Source organism: Sinohyriopsis cumingii, chromosome 4 (assembly GCF_028554795.1).
Source record: "Sinohyriopsis cumingii isolate HCF-2022 chromosome 4, ASM2855479v2, whole genome shotgun sequence".
NCBI lineage: Eukaryota > Metazoa > Mollusca > Bivalvia > Unionida > Unionidae > Sinohyriopsis > Sinohyriopsis cumingii.
Genome location: NC_142964.1, coordinates 109453773 through 109478431, shown reverse-complemented (window position 1 = coordinate 109478431; position 24659 = coordinate 109453773). Strand labels below are relative to the sequence as shown.

General features: G+C 38.5%; 1 protein-coding gene across 1 annotated transcript in view; it reads left to right on the top strand.

Annotated features, from left to right (window-relative positions):
* Positions 1-1536: 1536 nt before the first annotated feature.
* The window catches only part of LOC149801863 (scavenger receptor cysteine-rich type 1 protein M130-like), a 54979-nt gene continuing 31856 nt past the window's right edge, over positions 1537-24659 (top strand). Inside the window, exons 1-9 of the mRNA XM_089956234.1 lie at positions 1537-1857; positions 2877-3191; positions 8590-8895; positions 12654-12813; positions 13593-13753; positions 15025-15339; positions 16019-16336; positions 17625-17787; positions 23547-23713. Coding sequence (XP_089812360.1) covers positions 1776-1857; positions 2877-3191; positions 8590-8895; positions 12654-12813; positions 13593-13753; positions 15025-15339; positions 16019-16336; positions 17625-17787; positions 23547-23713 — 1987 coding nt within the window. The 5' untranslated portion in view covers positions 1537-1775. The remainder of the gene's footprint in view (positions 1858-2876; positions 3192-8589; positions 8896-12653; positions 12814-13592; positions 13754-15024; positions 15340-16018; positions 16337-17624; positions 17788-23546; positions 23714-24659) is intronic.

Below are 24659 nucleotides of genomic sequence, written 5' to 3'. Positions count from 1 at the left end.
TAATCCATGTACATTAACTGTATCCTTCTTGACTCTGCATTATTTCTAAGCCACCACCACCACCCCTTTCTCTCTCTCTCTCTCTCTAAACATGAAATCTGTAAACATGAACATGAAGATCAGACAATATCAGATGGAATATTTTTCTAGAACCAAACGGACTACGAATCTCCAAACCACATTCACCACTACTCATCGCCCAAATTTACCTTTCACCGAAAATGTGTGTGTGTGTGTGTGTGTGTGTGTGTGTGATTTGGATATGTTTACGTAGCTTTAAACAATTTCAGTCATATCACTATGATGTCTGCAGTTTGCCAGTTTATAGTGAGGTCTATCACTGGGGCATCATGCAAATATGTATCATGATGTCTCCCACACAGTCACATTATCCTGACACCAGGCCGACCAATCCTAACACTAACCTCTTAATGCTGAGCGCCTATTGAGGCAGCTGTTAGTACCATTTTAATAAGTCTTTGGTATGACTCGGCCGGGGTTCAAACCCGCGACCTCCCGCAGCCGAGGCGAACGCTCTAACCAATAGACCACTGGAACGGTTTTACCGGAAATACGATGCAACTAAATACGTCAGTCCCAAAATATGCTTTGATGTTATTGTCCTTTAGGAACCAATGTAAACTTTTTCGCCTACTTTTTCTTTTTGAATCGGGATGTGATTCAGATGAATATTAATTTAGAACATCAAAAAGACATAAATGCAGGTGAGCTGGTGTTTATGTACACGTTCAGGTAGGTAAGTACACTGAGAAGTAGAACTGTTGGCTGGTTGTACACAGTCAGCACATTCTAGAAAGCAGGTTTGAATATTTATATGCATCTTGCAGGATGTAAAAGTAATTATCAAGGTGTATGTACACACACACACACACACACACACACACACACAGCTTCTTTTATATACCCCCTCACCCTACTTCAATGTGTAGGACACACACTTCCTAAAGGACAATAACATCAAATGCAGATTCAAGAAGGATACAGATAATGCGCAGGTTCCTTCAAGCGGTGATTGCAGAACGAAATATAAATATAAACTATACAAATAAACTATACAAATTTTGTGGTTTCCTTATATGAAAATCCTCAAAAGGAAGTTGTTCTTCCAAGAGACTCGTCTCACATGATGAGCAAAGTATTATATCAACAACTTTTGTATCGGAGCGATTAAAGACCCACGTGCAATTTAAAAAAATATATTAATAATATAATAATAATAACATTATTATTATTATTATTATTATTATTATTTGCTCGTTTTAACGGTACTTGTACACATTACTGTCTATATTATGCTAAGAAAATGGGAGACAAGTATCCTTCTCAAAGGCACACCGAAAGTTCACAATTATCTGCTTGGGCAGTAATTGGATTTCTGTACTGACAGAGATACAAATTAAACAATTTTACGAAATGTGTGTAGGAAGAAAACTGGCGCTATGCATAGAGAGGCAAGAATATTCACTGAGCCGTGACTCCAAACAACGTGTGTAGATCATTTTGTAATAACGTTTGTTGTGTTAACCTTGTCGTGTGATCATACAAGGGGGCTAACAGCTTATTGGAACCTGTATTAGTGATCTCCTTATCGGTATTTAGCAAAAACATGAATGAGAGATTCCATTTTTAAAAAATGTAAACTCGACTGCCGTCTACTTAAGAAGTACGCCTGATCTGAGGGGTCTTCGTTACCTTCTTCTAACTATCGTCGCTTTCGTAAAGATTTGAATGTGAAGGATTTGAAGGAAAGTATAATGGCGACCATCACAGCGGATTTCGGATTTCTGTTGACAGTTTTGGCCGCAACTCTATCAACATCTATGACACAAAATCTGGGTATATCTTTCTGTCTGTCTCTGTATGTCTGTATGTCTGTCTGATTTTCAAATGAATGAACTGGAACGAAAATGATTTAGAAAATATACCTGTAATCGTGTACTCTTGGACTGAATGCATATTGAGGTGAACGAATCCGCTAATAATGTAGATTTCAATCGAACAGTGGACAATGTTTGTACTGTATGGAGAGAGAGAGAGAGAGAGAGGTGTTAAGGAGCCATTTGTACTAGTTAGTATTATCTAGAAATTTCCACACAAATCATCTCACCGTTTTTATAGCACAATATACACCTTGCTCAAATTAATAATACCTAACAATGAATCAACGAAGTAGTCGAGTAATGATCCTTCTGTAAGATCTAAGAAAGACTACTCCGATTTTCTAAATTCAAGTAAAATGTTAAAACAACCCATCCTAACAGAAATTCATATGTACTTCCTCTTTTACGCTTTTACATAAAAATGTCTCACCCATGCATTTGTGCAGGAGGTCACAAAGGCAATTACTAATTCGACTTTAATGAATACTTATTATTGCGTGAGAGTACATGCCATCATACCTTAATGAAAATGAATTAAATTGATAATAAAAAAGAAGGTTAAACACGTGTAGAAATAGTCTGTGACAATTGCTATATTAAAATGTTTGTGGGCTGGGGGGGGGGTGGCTGTTAGGTTTTATGTGTTACGATTTAGCAAACACGTCAGATTATTTAATGCTTATCCAACTGGAACATGACATTGTAATTTGGAACGTCATGCTCCTGCATCTTGAGCGTTTCCACGGAATTACTTGAACCGTCTAACTGTAATGAAAAGTTACTCTAGGATAGGTTCTGGTTGTTTGGCGCTTATTCTTGTTTTTTTTGTTGTTTTTTTTTGTATTTTTTACTCTGTGTGTGTGTGTGTGTGTGTGTGTGTGTGTGTGTGTGTGTGTGTACCAGCTCCACATGGGTCCCTGCATTATACATAATGAAAACTTGACGATGTTTATGTGAACTTATCCCTTTTTGCAGTCCGCCTGGTTGGTGGGAAAATAAGTTCTGGAATCGTGGAGGTTACCCTGAATCAGACCTGGGTGACTCTTTGTGGCGAGGTGTTTTCTTACACAGAGGCTATGGTAGTCTGTAGAGAGCTGGGCTACGAACAGGGGAGGTCTCTACCAACTGGCAGCTACGGGGTGCTGCAGACAGAGCGGTACACAACCCGTGTTGCCGGGTGCACAGGGTCAGAGACTTCAATCACGTCCTGCAGGTTCAGTAGTGATCAGTGCTTGTCTAGAGATGGTCAATATGCTGCTGTTAATTGCTTCCATCATACAACAGCTGATGGTAAGTAACATATCAATAGTTTATTTGTAGTATCTGTATATCTTACGTAAAGAAATAAAAAATGCATATCAAGGATATCGATATGATCGATTTTATTGTCGAGCCCACGGTAATATAATCGGAATCGGCATTAACAATAATATATCAAAAATTTGTGACGGTTTCGGTTAAACTTTTCACTCGTATATATTTTTTATACCGCTCGATTGATTCTCATTGTACAAGGAAGATTCGTTATGAAGTCAAAGAAACTCGGTCCCTGTCACAGTTAATCAAATTTGCATTAAGGGTTGAGTTAGAATTTGATTTTCTTTCATTTGTTTACATTTCCTAATGGTCTGCTTCATACCTGGATAAACTGAATATGAATCTAACACAATTTGTTTTGAATTCTAGCTCGTTAGAAACTTTGACCTTATGATTGAAGTCACAGTCATTGAAATTTGCGTAACGACTAGGCTCAAGTGTTTTATTTGGTTATATATTTAAAACCCCTTGATGTACTTTCATCACGCTTTGGATGAATTATTATCAAGCTAAGACAATCCATTCTGCGACATGCTCGCCCAACTTAGAGGTCAAAGTCACACGTTCTACAGAGATATTTTCATTATGGACTCAACATGCAGGCCATATAATTCTTGTATTTTTCAAAGGAGTCATGTGCTGAGATATAGCTCTAGACTGCACTGTACTGGTTTACTATAAGGAGTCTGTTTTTTCTTCTTCTTCAGTATACGGATTGTTTTCGTGGGGTTTCGAGGTCCTAAACCTTTGAATTTGGATTAGGATTCGTCGCAGATCAGATTCATATGCAACATTCGGCTTATGACATGTTACAGATCAGATTGGTGCACGACATTCGGCTTAAATGTCGCAGATCAGATTTGTACACGATATTCGGCTTACGATGTGTCACATATTGGATTTGTACACAACATTTGGCGTACGATATGTCGCAGATCAGATTCATATTCAGCATTCGGCTTTCATGTCGCATATCAGATTTATGCACATTATAGGGTTTACGATATGTAGCAGATGAGATTTGTACACAACATTTGGCTTACGACATGTCACAGATCAGATTCTTACACATTCGGCTTACGACATGTCGCAGATCAGATTTGTACAAAGTATTCTGCTTATGATATGTCGCAGATCAGATTTGTACACATCCTTCGGCTTACTACATGTCGCAGATCTTATTTGTACACAACATTCTGCTTACGACATGTCGCAGATCAGATTTATACAAAACGTCCATTAGAACGAGTCTCTGATCAGATTCGTACATAATACAAATGTGAGTTACAAATTATAAAGCCAAAAAACAATCTCTTTATATGCACCGGATCTTTGAAAAGTCGTGTTTGTCAAAGAAAAATGATGGGGAAAGAAATATGGAAAAGAACGGCTCAGCAATTCTAAATTCTGGCCAAGTACTTTCGAGATCTACGAATCCCTTTTTCAAGGCGACGACACAGACAAATAACAATTACAAATACAAAAAACGTAAACAAAATATATTTTCATACTGCCTTGTTCTTGAGCTAAAATCCAAGTATCAAGTAGTAATATAGCATAAAAAGGAGTTACTTTATACTATGTAATACGTATATGTTGTTAAATATAATATTTCAGTGTAGCAAGAAGCCTTTTTGTGTCTAAGGTACCGGCAGCTGATCAAAATTTGGATGCCAACAACAAAGGAAACGTAACAGGGTACTGCATTGATGGCGATGTGTGGAGACCCTAATTTTTGTTTAGGATAACACTTATGCTGCAGTTACATCCAGAATCCAAAAGTATAATCCAGAATCCAAAATTATAATCCAGAATCTAATATTCTAATCTAAGATCGAAAACTAAAATCTAAAATGAAAAATGAGATAGTAACTATGCATGCATTAGTTTAACGGAACTTCTGCAGAACAATGGTGCCGATTAAAAGTCAAGTTTTATAAATGGAAAAACGAAGAATTGCATGGCCGGCCGAGTGGTCTAAGGTGCTCGTCTTTACAGATCACTGACATCTCACCTTTTCCCCTGTAGGTTCTAGTCCCGCTCGGTCAACGTGGGTATGTAAGAAAGATTGTCAGTAACTTTCCATGTACCAGTGGTTCTTCCTGGGCTCCTCCTATAATATACTGGCCGCCATGCATAGGCTAGAATGTGCTGAACAATGACGTTAAACCCACAAAACTAAACACATCAACCAATTTTGAATGTAGGCTAATATAGGCAGATAATCACTTGATTATCTTGCTGGGAAAAAAAAGTATTCGTCAGTGGATCAACGTAGTTCCATTTGACTAGGTGAAATGAAAAACTAAACGAATTAGTTTATTAACGCCAATCTAAATACTAATTATTTAAAAATGTCAGAAAATCCTAAGGCATATGGTTTTAATTTAATTAATGAGAATCGTCGTTTACGAAATTGCTGAGGATTCTTTTTTTTCGAGCTAACAAAATATGCGCGATTTAAAAATTTTCATGCATCAATATATTTTCAAACAGTGAAAAGATTGTATCAGAATTGGTTTGAAAAGATAAATCAATCAACAAAATCTATGTATTACAGAGATGATTGAATTTTGAGAAATATGTATGCATTGAATTACCTGTTTACATTCTTATACACTCTTCCTTATTTAGCTGCCGTATCTACACACTTATTACAAAGGCAAGTATAAATTAATGTTACATGGCTTGATAAACCTTTTGGCAAAAATTAGATACTATAATTCAATGACAAATATCATGTATTGTTTTTCTTACGTAACATTTACCACAAAATTAGGAGACGAAAGTATTAGGATGAACGTCGGACCATCTTTACAACAGTTTAATGTCGTCTCAAAGTCCACAGGTAATACACCATTTTTATTATATAGACAAGAAAATGTACTTATTGTCTCACGGTTCTACTATTCAGTGTAACCACCCATTAATTTGTATAACAGAGTGACTTTCTATCAGACTGAATGCCAATTTATCTCCGGGAACATTGTCTTCTTTCGCAGTTTGTCCATTGGGGTCAAGACAATGTCCACTCGGGCTATTTTATGTATTAGGTTAATATTCGTTGCATCCAAAAAAATCATCTTGATTCGTAACCGGACATATTATTAAGATTGCTTTTCGGATGTCTCTTCTTCAGAGCAGATTCTTCTTACGCTTTGCACCTGTCTAAAGGGTTGTTTTGAATGCAATGTTTTTGAGTGGCAGCCGGATTGGGACAAGTGTTGATGATGTTGTGGAGTTTGCTTTAAATGATTGTTGTTCTTATGTCCATGATTTGTATTTGATATTTCTTCTGTGAATTTGATTGAATGCTGAAATTAACCTGCTTTATTAATAAAATTGTAGATGACCAGATGCAACTTCTTTGTCATTAGTGAAAGGTAGCCACTTTTGTAGTATGAACGGCACTGTGGCTAAGGCGGCGTTCCAGTTTGGCCATTAAACTATTTTCACCCGTATATAAACTGATTCTTTTTTTCTAAAGAAAATGCAACTTCCTAAAATCAATAAGAAATTTATGTCAAGATTCAAAGGGAGAAAAAAAGACATTCGAAAATTGAAATTTTCCCCTGTCAATCAGTGTTGTAACCAATGCAGCAGCTGCACGCGATGATATCGGATGCATCCATTTATTGATATCCGGTTTATGGTGTTTTGTTGTCATCTGTTGCAATTATGTGAGGTAAAACATGAACTACCTGGGTATGAGTGATGCTACTTAATCGATTACATATACGACTGACGTGTTTTTAATGCATGTATATTCTCACTTTTGCTATCCTTGTATTATGCACCTGTTATTGAAAAATTTCAATTATTTAAAATTCGAGTCAATTTCTGTAGTCAGCGTTTAATTGTGCAGGCTTTGTTAACCATTGACGAACTTTATCTGACTTATTTTACTTTAACATATATAAAAAAATCGCTTACAACGTTTGGAACATATATTGCAATATGGGAAACGATATAAAGACCAAACGTTACGCTTGCGTTATAGTTCAGTGCGCGACACAGACTTTCGGAAATAGGCGTGAAGACGAACAGGCAACTTAAGCAAACATTTGGAATGGCACGGAAACATAATCAAATTGTGAACAAATAAAAACAGTACGCAACGAAAGGACTTTCAAAACTTGGAAAGAGGCTGGAAGAAACGGTGCTAAACATTTAAACAGGTGGGAACATCCATGATGGTAGAAAACTGTTTAAGACGGTACGCCAATGAAAAGAAGTTCGAAAAGAAAATATAACAGATGGGGCGGAAACGGAACGGTTCTATTATTAAACAAAATTAACTGAAAAACGATACACAAACGGTAAGCTAAATCAGTTGCAGAGGACCTTCTAGTTCTATTTGTTTTTTATATTTATTTATACACTATACATTAAAAATAGCATCGGCTCTAAGTGCTGCCGTAAATCAATTTGATATACTAATACTGTCTGGATATCAACTTGTGGTCTGCCGTTGAGGCATTAATACGCATATATGAACATAGTTCGAACAATTATCGCTCTGTACTAACTTGATCAGTGATCAATTTCTAATTTCATAAACGGCAGATTAAACTAATGAGAAAAATATTAATAATCCCCGTTTTCTACATAAAATGAACACTGTACACGATTTCATCGAAATCCCGTTTTCCCTTCTCTCGTACTTACGGGGGTAAATACGTGAATGACCGGAGTCAGACGGAACAAGAATATCAGCTGGATGAAACACTCAAAACTGAACTTACACCAAGTGACCTACAATAACATTGATCGTCGTGACGGTATGTGTACACTTTTCAGTGAGGGAAGGAGAAGGCATGTGGCCGAGTGGTCAAAGGCCGAGTGGTCAAAAGAGCTCGTCTTTAGAGATTAACGACATCTCATCATTGTCTGCGTGTGTTTGAGTCTAAGGATCGGCCAGCGTGGGTCTGTGAGAAAGCTTGAGAGTAATTTCCCTTAGGGAAATGGTTCATCCCAAGTCTATTCCGGGTTCTGCTTGCATCATATTAACTGGCCCGCCATGTATAGCCTATCATGTGCTGAAAAATGGCGTCAAACCCCAAAACAACACTTTCGATGGGATTTATCTGCATTGTTCTCAATACCAATGGTATAAACTTGTAATAGCCTGTCGATACTGTAGTAAGGACATTCATGGTTTAGGCTAAGTTTATATATGCGTATTAATGTACCGTTGGCGGATCACAATTTGACACACACACACACACACACACACACACACACACACACACACATATATATATATATATATATATATATATATATATATATATATATATATATATATATATATATATATATATATATATATATATATATATATATATATATATATTCGCTTGTTCTGCAGAAAACAGCGTCCGTCTGTCTGTGAACGGCCCATTTAACTACGGACAGGTGCTTGTTTACATGTACGGAATATGGGGCCAGATCTGCGACGACTTCTGGGACGACTCTGACGCCCAGGTCACTTGCAAACAAATGGGGTATGCGGGAGGTGTGGCAACCACGATGTCTTATGAAGAAACCACACCATATGTAATATCAGAAATAAACTGCTTTGGAAATGAGACAAATCTGGGTAAATGTAAACAAATGTTCCAGGTTTGCGGTCAAAACAAATCGGCTGCAGGGGTTTGGTGCTACATTTCATCAGGTAAGACAAAAATAAAATAAATAATAATTAATAATAAATAAAAAACAAACAAACAAACAACGGCAACAAAAGCCAACACATAACATCATGCATGTATTGTACCCGTTGCTGAATGTATCCCTCTCCATTCTAAAGAGAAAAACCGATTTATGACTTGGAATCACACTTGTAATCTTTGTATTGTAACAAACAATGAATGTATGTCTTATACTGTTGACTGGCTCACCTCTACAAAGCTGCTGTGCTCCACTCTGCGTTCGTACATATAAATCTATACGCATATATGCAGGGCCAGATGTGAGGGTTTCCGCACCCTCAGACTAAAATTAAAGTACACACACACACACACACACACACACACATGTACAGTCACTTGTCACTTTAAATTTGACCATCGTTTTATTCTCGCGCACGTTTATTTGGTATAATGCACACTTTGAGTGAATAGATATATACTTTAGTAGCTTTGGTTCCCATTCGAGGAAAGCGAGGGCCCTTTTGAATTTTGGACCATATCCCCACTAACACTGGACCTGATCCAGCCATATATTTGTACAGTCTGAATGAGTCACAGCAGAAGTGGCCCTATGATGTGCAGGACCCAAGGCAGCAAGCGATGAGCCGGGCCCCAAGCAAAAAAGTTGTATTGCGGAGTTGATTTCCGTCAGCAGCGCGGGGCCCCTGAAAGCAAGGACCAAAAGGCGGTTGCCTCGTTCGCCTTGCCCTAGGGCCGGGCCTGAGTCACATTCGTTCTTTCTTCATAGGCCCTAGGCATTAGCGTTTATTAGGTTTCATAGAACCTACACTTTTGGCGGGGATGCTAGCATTATGCATACAGGTACAATAGTTGTAGATTCTCGATTAAAGTTTTACTTGTAGCTATTTTGCATAGTTTAAATACCGTTATACTTTGAATCATAGAACTCAGTTGGGGGGGGGGGGACGTCATGATGCGTACAACGTCCCCATCACTACAGTAGGTGAATATGACCAATATTTCACGCCTCAACGACTTTAGATACATTTTCCTTTGAGCTTATTTCTCAAGCACTCTTCACACTAAAAATAGCAGCGAAGAAAGTTGTATGCATCACTGCCTCATTGACACAGCCATAAAGCAACAGACCACCGTGATATACACTACTCTCTATGCTGGCCTTTGTAAAGGTATTGTGTTTACGTCTGGACCATGTAGGTGTCTGGCACCCTATATATGCACTGTTATGTCGGGAGTAGTAAAAGCACGGTGATGGAATGCATCGTAATTAATCCTACACCCTCATCACAAAAGTAAGTCACACTGACTCATATTTGAATCTTAACTGACTTTGGTTCAATCTCAATCATTGTTAATTACAGACTCATCAAAAAATGTGTGATCGTATGTACATGTTTAATCATACCACATTCTTACAACAAAATATGGTCACTGTGACCTACGTTTCTCGTTTTACTGGCTTATGTTATGTCTTTGCGTTTAGTTCATGACAAATATAAGTTTTTTATAACTCAGATGTAATATTTTTTTTTACCTGGAATCATTAATTTCAGCGAGTGTATGTACCTTGTTCAGTACTATACTTCCCTTCAGAGAAGGTCAGTATGGTCAATATTTCTTGCTTCAGTTTTGGGTGTTTACTTTTCATGCTTAAATCCTTAAAACTAGGTGATTGTATGCATATATCTGAGTAACATACCCTTATAAAAAGTCACCGCGACTTACATTTCACATTAAATTGGCTTAGGATATAATTGTGCACGCATGACCACATGGGTTATCTCTCCTATCTAGTATGCTGAAACATGGTGAGGAAATGTATCTTGATGAGCGTTAATCTTTCATCTGAATAGTAGGTAATTATGTGTCATATTTTATGCTTCACATACTTTGGTTAAACTATGTGTTGATGTTCATTTCTCAGTCAGTATTCATGCTAGAATCGTGAAATTGCTGATGGTATGCATCTACTACTGTAACACACATACAACAAAAGAAGCGCATTGTGACCTATATTTACATGCTTTGGCTATGTCTTTGTGCTTTGTTCATCACCACGTGATATTTTGACAACTTCTCTGTATACTCTTCTGCTTAGGACCATAAAACTTGGAGAGTGAGTGGATTCATCTTGATACGTTCTTCTCCCGTATTGCTTAACGTGGTCTGTTTGACCTATATTTCACGTGGCAATAACTTTCTTGTCATTTTGTGACATTTAATGATAGCCTCTCATCATCCTCTCCCTTAATGGACATAAACCCCAGTCCCTTGTGTCCATCGAGACATGTCATATGTTTTTCAAACTCTCGTAGTAGTTATTGTTAGTTTGCTTGTTTTTTGTTCGGTTTCATTTTTGTGTTAGTCATTCTAACTTAATGAGTCAAATTGGTCTCCTCTTTTTGAAGTGGAGTTTATCTGTCAGGTAGGAATGGTTCGGACCGGTTATTCTGAGTACACCATCTCCCCTGTTGGCAGTGATATATCCACCCTCACACCACCCACCAAGTGCCTATACTAAATTCCTCTCCCGCTATAGGTGCACAAAAGCCTATCTTAAAATTTAAAGATATATGTTTTTTTCAAGCTATATGTGTCCTTATTGGCTGCTTACTAATTATTTTACTAAGTCTCGGTAGAAGTATTTACTATAAATCTATTTTGGTTTTACAGTCAGTCTTTAGTCTTTAGTCTTCACTCTTATATACTTAACCGAACGTTTGAGGGTGGAGTCTACACAATAAATCTTTGTTATTCTCCGTGTGGGGGGTGCGTGACAGGCATTTCAAGCATGCTGGAACGGCACAAGATGTCGACCGTCTAGCAGCGTCTTAGCATGTGACCCTTATCAGGCCTAGATTGTCTTGGTATTCGAGAGCCGTTTTCACTCTCAGGATGACACTTCACTTCATTGTTTTATTTCAATCAGATGCGTTGTTGTTTGCTGTTGTTGTTGTTTTGTATGTGTGTGTGTTTGTGTTTTAAAAATTAAAACAACTTTATGTACTTACTTGCCATTTATTGCAGCAACTTATTGGGTGTCTAATGCCAGTTAAGAGTTTCAATTTAAAATGTTGAAAAGATGAAACGTTACAATGTGAAACAAAAATAGAACAGGGGTCAACAATTTGTTGTCAGTATCACTTTAGCCTGAACTCATTGTCTGCACACGGCCGCGGACAGGATTTGTGGGCCCCAAGAATAACTATCCAGTAAGCCCATGTGTATTAAATAGTCACGGCGCACCCCCCCCCCCCCCCCCCCGGTCCATTGTTGGCCCCGGATTTTTATTTTGTTAGCGGCTCTATTTTATTCTGCATGATAATTATCTTGGAGATTAATAAAATCTTCCTAGTGGTGAACTATGGAAACATTCATTACACCCTGGTTATGTTTGTCATCTGATGAATATCACAAATTGTATAACATCGCACTACAACTGCCTAATCATCACCATCATAAACATCAATATGTAGTTCCCCTCCCCTCTCCCCCATTTTTACCCTAGTTCCTATTCCCTCTCCCCCATCTTCACCCGGAGATTATCTAAGCCCTGGTACAGGGTTACAAGAAGTAGAATATAATTATACCAAATGAAAAACATACATATTCTTTAGAATTACAGCTTCCATGTAGGGTTGGCAATGATCCTGTCGTTAATCAAAGTTAATCGACAAAGTGTGACAACAGCTTTCAATGCCATGTCAGAAGTTTTTCTTTCTTTCACATATCTACTCACAAAATATATTTTATCATGCAGCACCCAGTGTCACTCTGCTGGGTGGAAAGGCCCATTACGGTACAGTCTTGATCCAAGCTGACAATAAGTCCGGCACAGTATGCTCTACGGTATGGACATCAAGAGAAGCCGATGTCGTCTGCAGACAGCTCGGTTTTATTTCCGGATATGTCATTCCAGCGTAAGTTTTGCGTTAACTTCGTCGAGGTTAAGATGATCTTGTTTTATTCTGTGTGTGTGTGTGTGTGTTTGTGTGTGTGTGTTTGTGTGTGTGTGTGTGTTTGTGTGTGTGTGTGTGTGTTTGTGTGTGTGTGTTTGTGTGTGTGCGCGTGTGTTTGTGTGTGTGTGCGTGTGTGTGTGTGTTTGTGTGTGTGTGCGCGTGTGTGTGTGTGTGCGTGTGTGTGTGTGTGCGTGTGTGTGTGTGTTTGTGTGTGTGTGTGTTTTTGTGTGTGTGTGTGTGTGTGTGCGTGTGTGTGTGTGTGTGTGATTTGGATTTTTAACGTAGCTTTAACAATTTTTCAGTCATATCGCTACGATGTCTGCAGTGTGACAGTTTATAGTGATGTCTAGCACTGGGGCATCATGCCGCAGACATGTAGCATCATATCCCACCCAGTCACATTATCCTGACAACAGGCCGACCAGTCCTAACACTAACCTCTTAATGCTGAGCGCCAAGCGAGGCAGCTGTGTTGGTACCATTTTTTTTGTAAGACTTCGGTATGACTCGACCGGGAATCGAACCTACGACCTCCCGCATCCGAGGCGGACGCTCTAACCACTAGGCCACTAGAGCGGTCTTTGTTTATTCTATGATTACCTTCGAAAAGTAACCGTCATACAAAGATAACATGTAGATAATTCGATCAAATATTGGCCAGACAAATATACTCACCAGAAAACCATGTTAATATCTTCAGCCGGTCATGACATTACAGTAGATTGCAACTTACTTTACAGGACTGCTGACTCTGTTAATGTGCCGGATGTGCTGCTTACGGGTGTCACTTGTCAGGGTCCCAGGGCGTCGATGTTCCGTTGTAATAATGTTTCGTTCAACGTGACGGATCCAGACTGTATAGACCATAAGCACGACGTCAGGGTTTACTGCTTTGGATCAGGTACTTCTTATGACCTTAACTTTATTACCTTTATGAAGTCGCATATAGAATTCAAGATACAGCTCGTAACGATGCAAGCTAATGACATAGAGTCGTAATTGTTTTGTATGATAAATATTAAATTTAATAAAATACTGTGGAGAGAAAAAGAGCTACGTTTTTCCATAACACTTAGATTCATTTAGATACATTCAAATCAAAATAAAAAGAAACAAAAACAAAGAGTAGATCATAATGAAATGGCTAATTATCAAAAATATCGTTCATTTTCTGCGATTTATAGAACGTTATTGCCCACAGTAGATATATTCCTATTGAAACTTCGACTTGGAGATATTAGTCGGTTGTCCTAAATTTGGAGAGCGGGTCTTCCATATGTGAGATATCAGTCAGTTTGCCTAAAGTTAGAGAGCGGGTCTTCCTTACAGATTTCAGATATCAGTCAGTAGTCCTACAGTTGGAGAGTGGGTTTTCCTTCCAGATATAAGATAGTCGGTAGTCCTAAGGTTGGAGAGTGAGCCTTCCTTCCAGATTTAAGATTTCCGTCGGTAGTCCTAAAGTTGGAGAGAGGTTGTATTGCTTCCAGATTTGACATACTAGTTGGTAGTCCTAAAGTTGGACAGTGGGTCTTCGTTCCAGATTTAAGATATTAGCTGGTAGTCCTAAAGTTGGACAGTGGGTCTTCGTTCCAGATTTAAGATATCAGTCGGTAATCCTAAAGTTGGACAGTGGGTCTTCGTTCCAAATTTGACATCTTAGTTGGTAGTCCTAAAGTTGGACAGTGGGTCTTCGTTCCAGACTTTAGATATCAGTCGGTAGTCGGTAGTCCTAAAGTTGGACAGTGGGTCTTCGTTACAGATTTGAGATATTAGTCGGTAGTCCTAAAGTTAGAACAGTGGGTCTTCGTTCCAGACTGATATTCTTTCTCGCAGAGCATATAGAAAAGGATGTGGCTTAATGCTATAATTACAGCATTTATCGATCTTACGTGAATAAATTTAATTCTTTGGATTTCTAATCGGTATTTTTCGTACTTGTTACCATATTTATAAACTTCTTGCTACATGCTAGTACCGCGCCACGCATATCAGTTTGTGTGTGTGTGTGTGCTCGCGCGTGTGTGTGAATTTCCGAGGTAGAGTTTCGTCTGTCTCCTATTTGAGTTTGTAGGTATGTTTAATTTTTCTTTGTCAAATATATGTTTAGCCCCATTCTAAAGTTTAATGATTTTTTTATGTATGATATTTTTTAAAAAGATCATGCTCTTTCAGTTCGTCTAGCTGCTGGACGTGAAACTGATGATTTTATCATCGGAAGTGTGGAATTTTATGTGGACCACGTTTATGTACCTGTCTGTCCGGACGCGTTGACTGATAACGTTGCATCTCTGGCGTGTCTGGACCTACGATATAACAGCACGCAAATTTTGCCACCTGGCGGATTTGGAAGGTACTACTCTAAATACGTCACCAATGCTACATGCGCGACGACCGCCAAAAATATCTCCGAGTGTTCTTTTGCTACCGGAAAGTGTGCCCGTGGTGAACCGGCAAGTCTGGTCTGTCTAAAGCCAGATGTAGCATATGGTAAGTGCTAAGTCGATTAGGACGAAGTGTCCTCACGAGCTAACATATTCTGATTTCGCACAGTTGTCATCTTCTGTATCAAATATTCTTTTCGATAACTATGTACAAGGAAAACCTGGCATCTAAATTTGCGAAATCCAGCAAGGATGTTTAACTTTCTTCAGGAAACAAAGGCAACTATTGCTTCCAATTTCTTTAGAGAGAAAATACGTTGTAAATGAAATTCTCATGACTTTCGCAAATGCATTGTTGAATTATTAACATCACCGATCACTGGTTTCACATAAGAGATGTAAAAGTCTGGCAAGATTGAATTGTAACTTTACTAAGCATGGGTTTCACACGGAAGAATTATATAAGTCTGGCAAGATTGTAATATAGCATTACCGAACATGGGTGTCACACAAAAGAATTGCAGAAGCCTGGTACAGTTCAATTTCTGTTTGTGTTGTGGTTGATGAACATGTACGCTCATGGTTACCGGTTTATACTCACTTATATTGTAACTTGGATATTTCTATCCATGATGTATAGGTGCATCTGATTTTGAATAAAAGGTAATAAATACTGAATCAGGTTCCATTTATAACTCCAAGGCGTATGAACAATGACAATCTTGGAGGACATGAAACACACAAAATATTAACATTACCCAATTTAATTTGAATTCTGTTTGCAGAAACCAGGTTTCTGATAAGTAATTTCAAGAACGGTTACGTATATATCCAGCAGTATGGCACCAACGCTACAATATGCCGGCATGGCTGGGATAACGATGATGCATCCGTTATTTGTAAGGAGAACGGCTACAAGGGCGGGGTCGTGTTCGGTACTCCAAAATCAAGCAGCATTTATAAACAGGACCCAGTTTGGGCTTCAGACGTTCGCTGTACACGGGCTGAGGACCGTCTGTCAGACTGTGAATACAGTAAGGATGTTCCTTCTGACTGCTTGACGGATTCGTCTTCAGCCGGAGTCCTCTGCTACACTCATTACGGTAACAATTCAACTGACCATATTTGAAGATTGACCTTGGTCAGAATAATAGTTGCTTGAAACACCTTGATATTGTTTACATTAAAGCCCCGATGCCGCCGTTTTCATAAGTTTCACTAGTTTTCTAATCTAATTAAAGTTTGGAAGGAAGAAAGTGATTTGTTAAAAAATCTGACTAATACTGTTCTTTGAAATAATCAAGATGTTAGGTTTAAACAACGTTCAAATATTCAGTTTATAAATAAGAGGTGCCACCTTTAGTTAGTCTCCGAAGTCGCTCCTAATTCTGTTCTTTTTCGGGAATGCTCTGAAGTAGTCATGTGATAGAATCGACAAATTACGTCAGTGACTAATCTAATAACACCATTTACACGTGTCCGTCAAATTTATTCGAGAAGAAGTGATGAGAGTAAGGCCAGCTTTTTTTAGCGGATCTGAGAGGAAAAAGAGTGCATTAGATGAAAATAAGACTCGAGTGAATATTGATGATCAGCTGTGGCTTTGGAATACTTTGAAGAGCAAACATAGGCTGAAGACAAATTCATATTAATTTCTACATTAATTGGTCTGTTAAGATTTTAAAGAAATAATACTCGTAAATGCTAGGCCGATTATTGCATGATATCAAACGCAAAATGAGAATAGCATATCACATAAGATCACATACTGTATCAGACATAACGTGGAGTTGGCTACTTATGTTTACAACGGTGACGTCATCAAATCTTGTGTTCCAGCTTTCGTTTGAAATCGGTTGACTACGGATGTCGCCTTTCAACGTCGGATTAATTCGTGCACTTGTGAAAAATGATAGGTTTCTCAGTTCGAAGAAGATTTTACATGGCTCATAATGTGTTGAAATGCCGATATTATATGGTTTTAATAGGACCGAGTGATGTTTAGGACCAACAGTTTTAAAGATTCAGTATTATTCAGATGTTTCGGCATGTACGACTTTTGCACGTAATGGCAGCATTGAGGCTTTGAGCTGCCTTGTGATGGCTTCTGATTTTTAATTTTTTGAAAGTGAATTTAAGAACAAAACTTCATAATAATCTACAGATAAAGACATTTTCCCAAGATACAATTCATTTACTTGCTGAAAACCTGCCTCATCGGTCTATTCACAGTTGTAGGATTAATATACAAGGCCCCTTTCCTCAGTAAAGTACGTGTGTTTGTTTGTTTGTTGTTAAAATATGTGTGTATGAGAGAGAGAGAGAGAGAGAGAGAGAGAGAGAGAGAGAGAGAGAGAGAGAGATTAAATCATAATGTTTATGTATTCACAGACGTCATCCAGTATCGGTTGGCTGGGAGTAAGTTCCAAGATGCTGGTCGAGTTGAGATTTATTTTGACGGTCGCTGGGGCACCATATGCAACAATCTGTGGAGTCGTTTTGACGCAAGGGTTTTCTGTAGAACGCTGGGATATGCAGACGGAACTTCGCATGGGTGTGTACAGTTGCCAAATAGGCACGGTCTTTACAGAGTCTATTGATGGGATATTTCTAGGAAACATAAGAAGAGGATCTTCAGAAGATTCTGATCGTCCAGAAAACCATGTGTAAAGCGCATAAATAGTACATGTTCTAATTTCTTTCGTTGACTTCTTTAATCTGATCCATGACATTTTGTTTCTCAAAAGAAAACCCGTGTCACGTTATTGTGCGAGATATCAGAAGGGGGTAAGTATGATCCAATCAAATCGCAAATCCAATGTGCAGGCAGAAGAAGAAACAACTTGCAAACGTTATAAACTTGCATATTGTCGTGATATTTGTTTCATTTTGGGATATTCGTGCCAGTTTAAAATAAATAGTAGTGTCATAATGGGCTTTTGAGGCCAACTGACCGGAGTCATGGGAAGTTTTCCATTTTAGTCAGCACCATCTCGAACTCGGCCGAAGTAATCGTTTTTTTCTTCAGTGGCAAACAAGTAAAGCTTGGCAGCTGCCCTGTGACTACTTTGTGCGGCTGCAAGAATTTTTTAATAGGCACGTATTAGCTTATGCAAGTGTAACAAAAATATTTTTTTCCGGTCGCTGCGTTTAAACCAGTTGCTATCGATATACTCGTGACAACAATTCGGATTGGCATGCTTGGGATAGTTGCCGTAGGCAAAATTTCCGTCACACAAGGTTCACGGTTGTTACCGCGGCAAGTCTGCGAATAGCATCCACGACAGCACACTCACGTTTATATTTCGCAAGTACCAGGGTTTTATTTATGATTTCATATCATAGTTGATGTTCCGCTTCGATTATTTTATCGCGTCGGTAGCCTCGAGGTTCCACCAACTACAGTTCTTATATTAACATTGCCACCGCGAAGTATAATTGTACAACAAACGAGCCTGGTTCGGATGCAACATGCACCATGCATATGCACTTCTAGCCAGAGGAATATTTTTGTCTTCTGCAGTTATTTGCCAATTGCCACGTTCGCCTAGAAATACATCGATGGCCCATTTACTTAGTGCTTTTAACAACCATTATAGTTTTTACGCAAGAACTGTTACATGGGTAAGCGCATCCGTGTTAAATATTAGACTGGGTATTTCTTTCGCCGATCGAGTTATTGTTGGTTTGATATAACTGTTAGAGAATTATATCCCACTGTTGTAGAAACAATCACTGGCAATTTTCACGCCTTATCTTGACATTGACACACCAGGATGATCCCAATGATCGATTCTGTTTGTCCCTCACGTAAATTATATTTCAGAGTATTCATGGATGGATTCGATATTGGAATTTCCTAACAGCTGATCAATTACCCCTCAGCAAATTGCGCAACATCGCCATCGCGTGGTTATTTAGAAGTTATCACGTATATGTAATGATAAATCTTAAGCACGAACGCCAATGATGATTAAGTACCTTCTGAGATAGACATATATGCTTCGAACTGAATTTTATCTCCGCGTGACATTACTTGAACATGGACTTGTTAAATACGTGATATTAATTTATCATACAGATAATTATTTATCAATATAATCATAACACCTCACCTGCCTATAGATCCGTTTATAATGAACAAATACGATACTGACTCCTACCCTTTACGATACGACGATTAGGTCTGTCAAAGGCCTCATCGAAAGCAATAAAACTGAGTCGGCCATTTGCTATTCCGTCGATGTGTTACCGCGTACGTGACCCAATGAATTCCAGGTCCTCCTTACTAATTCAGGCAAACAATTCCGGTTTTCCACATGCGGAGAATGTCAGCTAGTTATATGCATGTGAGACTTTTTTGGTTCCCCAATCGAGCAAATTTCTTCGGATGGTTCCTGATGACCGCTTATAGGCAGAAAAACTTAAGAATCACTTAACTGGCGCAGTATCGTTACGCTTCTGGCCTGTCTGTCATGCACACAATTCATATTTTGAAAAGCATGAACTCATGTCTTGGTACGCTAGTGTTTTACTGGCTACTTATTTGGCATTCACCCTATCGACGAACAGCGCTTTGTATCGACCCTGTGATGAGCGCTAAATTATATAGTTGACGTGACTCAAGACTACATAAATGACAATAAACTCGTTTCTGTGTCCAGTACTAGCGTTATCACAAGAACCAGCAATGTAAATTTCGACATAGCTTGGCCGGCAGCGTCATTTCCAACACGTCAAAATTGCACCGTGCTCGTCGCTTTATCGGGTTAACACTACCATGTAATTGGTTCCGAAAATAACCTAACAGGCTTAGCTGTAAAACCAAAATATGTAACTGAATCGCACAGTTGTACTAGACGCTGCACGAATCCAAGGTTATAATTCGGGATGGTGCTGACAAGTTCGGATGCTACATATGCGTTTGCGTTGTTTGCTTTATGATCGGCATGGTCGACTGCATCCTTGTAAAACATCGGGCCTGCATATCTTGCACATCTTGCATATTCGTTGTTATATCTGGCGGGGCTGTCTCGCCGGTCAAGCATGACGTAATCGTATATGACATGAATATTTTTTCCGGACCAGTGGCGTCAATAGCAGATTACTGCTTCGCTAGTCGTTGACGATGAAGTGTATAAAACATCAAGGTATATCCGTGCGCGTCAAAATGCTGACTTGCATCTCGTCCATGACTTGAATGTGATTGCGGGACCGGCTGTTGGAGAACGACTCGTCATATTGATTAACAAAAGAGGCACGAAGCCCAAGATTGCTTTCGGTGGATCGTAAGATCCGGTTATAGTTGTTAATGCACCATTTTGAAGGTATGGCTTATTAATATAATCAACCTGAAAGAGAAATTGGCTACTACTCACTACGGTCCGCGCAATTATTGGAAGAGCAAAATATCCGTTGAAAAAAGTACCTAGGGGGGCAAAAGTTAACTTGGATATCGCCAAAGCGCGGCTGACCAAATAAGCGTTGTGACAGAACTACTTATCGGCACCGATGAAGCTATTCAGTGTATTGTTTTGTGTAACGACTCCCAACATAGTTCACAAGGCTGATATCTTAATTTTCGTATTATTAGGTACTCGAACGCGGACGAGTTGACATACTATATTTTCCGTGCTCTTGATAATGACACTTATTGCCTCGTCCAATGCTGTTTCGATTCTTTGCACGATTAAGTGACCATCACACCCGCTCAGGCTATGAAGCACATCCAGAAATTTATTTTGCCGGGTACCTTCGCAAATATAAATTGCATGCTTTGTGTGTGGCACATATGCAAGCGCCTGTAAAGTGGCAATGACTGATATCTTCTTTTATCGATACAGCTGAAAAACCCAACATTGATTCGCCACGGAAAACTTGCGAATGTCAGCACGGGTCATAATAATAATAATAATAATAATAATGAGGACTTTGTATAGCGCCTAATCTTTAGAAGCTCTAGGCGCTTTACAACTTTACACAACACATAAGATAAGAAACATAATAATATTATTACAAAAACAAACAACATGAAATTAGAAAAACATTTTTTTAAATAAAATAAAAAACATGCTGAGAATATTTCAGGTAGGAAACATTATTAGGTCTTTAAGTTTGTTGTTGCTGTCGAAATAAGTGAGTTTTGAGAGCCCTCTTGAATGTGATCACTGTGTCTTTGTGTCTAAGTTCAGTGGGCAATTCATTCCACGTTGCTGGGCCCTGGTATGCAAAAGAACGCTGTCCATATGACTTTGTTTTCATACTTGGAATAATGAGTATACGATTGTCAGAAGAGGAGCGTAAGTATCTTGCTGGTGTGTACACATGGGTGAGTTCAGAGAGGTATCAGATGTGACAAAGAGAGGTATCAGATGTGACAAAGAAAATGATATCATAATGATGTCAGCTGGCTAGGAAAGATGATGTCGGATCCACTTCGCTGTCACCTTAAGCGATTTAGTAAACACCTCAGTCAAGACCTTGCCACGGTATAATATTAGCGGCTCAGTTTCTTTTTCACATCTGATAACAGTGTAGCAAACCCACATGGGAGCTATTCAACAACTTGTATCGTATACGATTAAACCGTGGGAGGTGGTGGAGCGGGAGGTGACGATTCCGTCGAAGAACTTTGGTCTGTCACGGGAATATTTATTCTTACCAAGTTCCGGCATAATCGAACGCATCGGCTTCTCGCTGTCTCCCTCGCAGTAAAGGTAATGTTTATCAAGCAGCTCTTGTGTGCTAAATACATTCAGACAGCGTTAAAACGGAAAGTTTGTACCATAGTGCTTAATATGCTGGTACACCATTCCGGAAAGATCTTTTATCCACACTCAATTGTACCGCCCCTTTTGACCGTCCATGTTACTCAGCTGCAACGTATTAACTTTCAACCGCCTGCATGAATCTTGCTTTTGTGCGTGTGATGATAGCCACTTTGGATAAAGGTCGCTTTGCCACGTTTACACGAAACGGTGATATCAGTGTTGAGTTTTTCGAACCTTTTGACGTCAGTAACATTCATAGGGAATTTTATGCTGCTATATTCAAATTCACGCACATGCTGTTCGTATTTTTGAGACCGATATGCATGTCCGTTGGCAGGATGTAGCTCGGATAAGATCGCCATGGAAAACAGCGACAGTCGTTGTTTCAAACGTGTTCGAACAGATTCACATGCTCAGCAAAGCTGATTATTCCGATACCACACTTAAGTCGAGTACTGATTCCACCGTGCAATATTGGCCTCTAACTGAATTTGTACGTTGGACGCTTCGCTGTTTTCGCTAGATGTTTTGCTGTCTTCGTTCGCCGTTAACTCGGTTAACAAAAGCTACGTGAAGTTTTCAATTATAATATTATGCGGTGACTTTCTGGCCATTATTATATTTTTCGCAAAGTCTTCGTCGTGCTCGCTTCAGCGCGATCCCAAGCTTTGTTAATTTATCAGGGTGTTTCAGTAAGTATTTGAAAAATGATATAGCATATGTTGGGCCTCTTCGATAAGTCGAGATGACATATTTGGGATAAATACCGATTTAGTCTTTTCTGTGACGTCACAAATTCACAATAGGTCTGATAATTTAATACTTGCACTAGCCGCAGAGGTGAATTATTTCACAATGGTATGATTCAAACTGTGTCATTTATAATGAAATATTTTACTACAATAATTATGTAATAGCAATTCAGTTATGCGCTTCAAGCGTATATCGATTTGTTTGTATATGTATGCGAGCTCACGGCACAGCGGCCCCCATAATGAAACACGGTAAAATATCTACAGAAAAAATGCTGAAGAAATTTCAAGTTCGCGGATCTTTGTGACGGGACGGGACCGGACGCAAACGCAAAACGGATTTTTCGCCCACGTGCAAGTTACAGCAAAAACTGTCGGTAATAAAAAAGCTTATAGCATTTTTTATGGGTTTAGTGCCTGGAACCGGATCCGTTAAGCTTGCCTCAAACGCCTGTTATGACACTGCTCAAGCAGGGATGACATTTCATTATATGTATGTTACAATACTATGGTCTTAAACTAAGTAACAGCAATGAGCGAAAACCAACACGTTTTGTAAAATTCAACAAATAATTTATTAACCTAGAATACAAAGTGAAAGTTTAAAAAGAGCAAACCATATTGACTAAGTTTAATTACAACAATGCAAATATAATAACATATAATCATTGAGAAAAACCAACAAACAATGCAAATTAAATATACATAACACGTATAATTGACGCTATATATGTTCTAATATTAAAATCTTCAGAAATTAAAATAGCATTTGTGATATATACATTTTTCAGGTCAAGTTTTGATTGGGCAACAGGAACAATTCCTGTCTACATGAGTGGTTTAGAGTGCGACGGGACGGAGAGAGATATCTTACGGTGTCCGAACCACGGCTGGATGAATATTCCCACCACGTGTCAGGATCATACACACGATGCCGGGGCTGTCTGTTACAAATACGGTTACGTTCCTTTGTATATTTTTGTATGTTATGAAAAAAGTACAACTGACAAAATATAAAGGACGTGTATGAGCAGTGTTTTGCAGCATGCTTTAAGTGTTACAAAAGACCATGTCAGGTTACAAAAAGTATCTGTATAGACACTTTGGTTAATGGAGGCGTTATAACAGTTATCAAATCTAATAAAATACGCAGTATGCCATAGGATGGACTTAGAATAAGATCATATATATATATATATATATATATATATATATATATATATATATATATATATATATATATATATATATATATATATATATAGTTACATTTTTTTCTAAGGATACCATTACAAAATTATAGGCAGAGGTGACCATACCCCAAGTCTGAACACTCAATATGATGTTATAGTGCAGGATAACTAATAAAGTAAAAAGTGTGCAAAGAAGTTGATTAATGGAAAACCGATAATGAAATGAAAATGAAGATAATAATGGAATACAATATAGGCTGAATAAAATATCGGAATTTGGTCACGTTGCAGCACTATGAATGATAAAATGATAACATAGGTGTCAGACGGACAGTTATTTTCACCCATTATCTTTAGAATGCATCTGTCAAAGGGCTTTGATCAAGGCTAACTCGGCTGATATGGATTTCATGTTCATATATGCCGGTAGGTGATTAACTGTCATCATACGTTAGGTAACCATTGATCGTAGATAGACGGTTAATTACTTAGGCATGGGAATACATGATGCCTCTGAATGGAACGTTACGAGTCTTAAATCATGTTCGATTAGCGTGGGTTTTTCAGTATGACAAGTTATATGGTGTCATAACGGCGATAACTTAGCGATGATGGGATGTAAGAATAAACTTGCTCTCTCTTTATCTTCCTTTCTTGGGGCCCCGAGTGGCCGAGTGGTCTAAAGCGCTATCCGTTACGGAGCACTGCCAT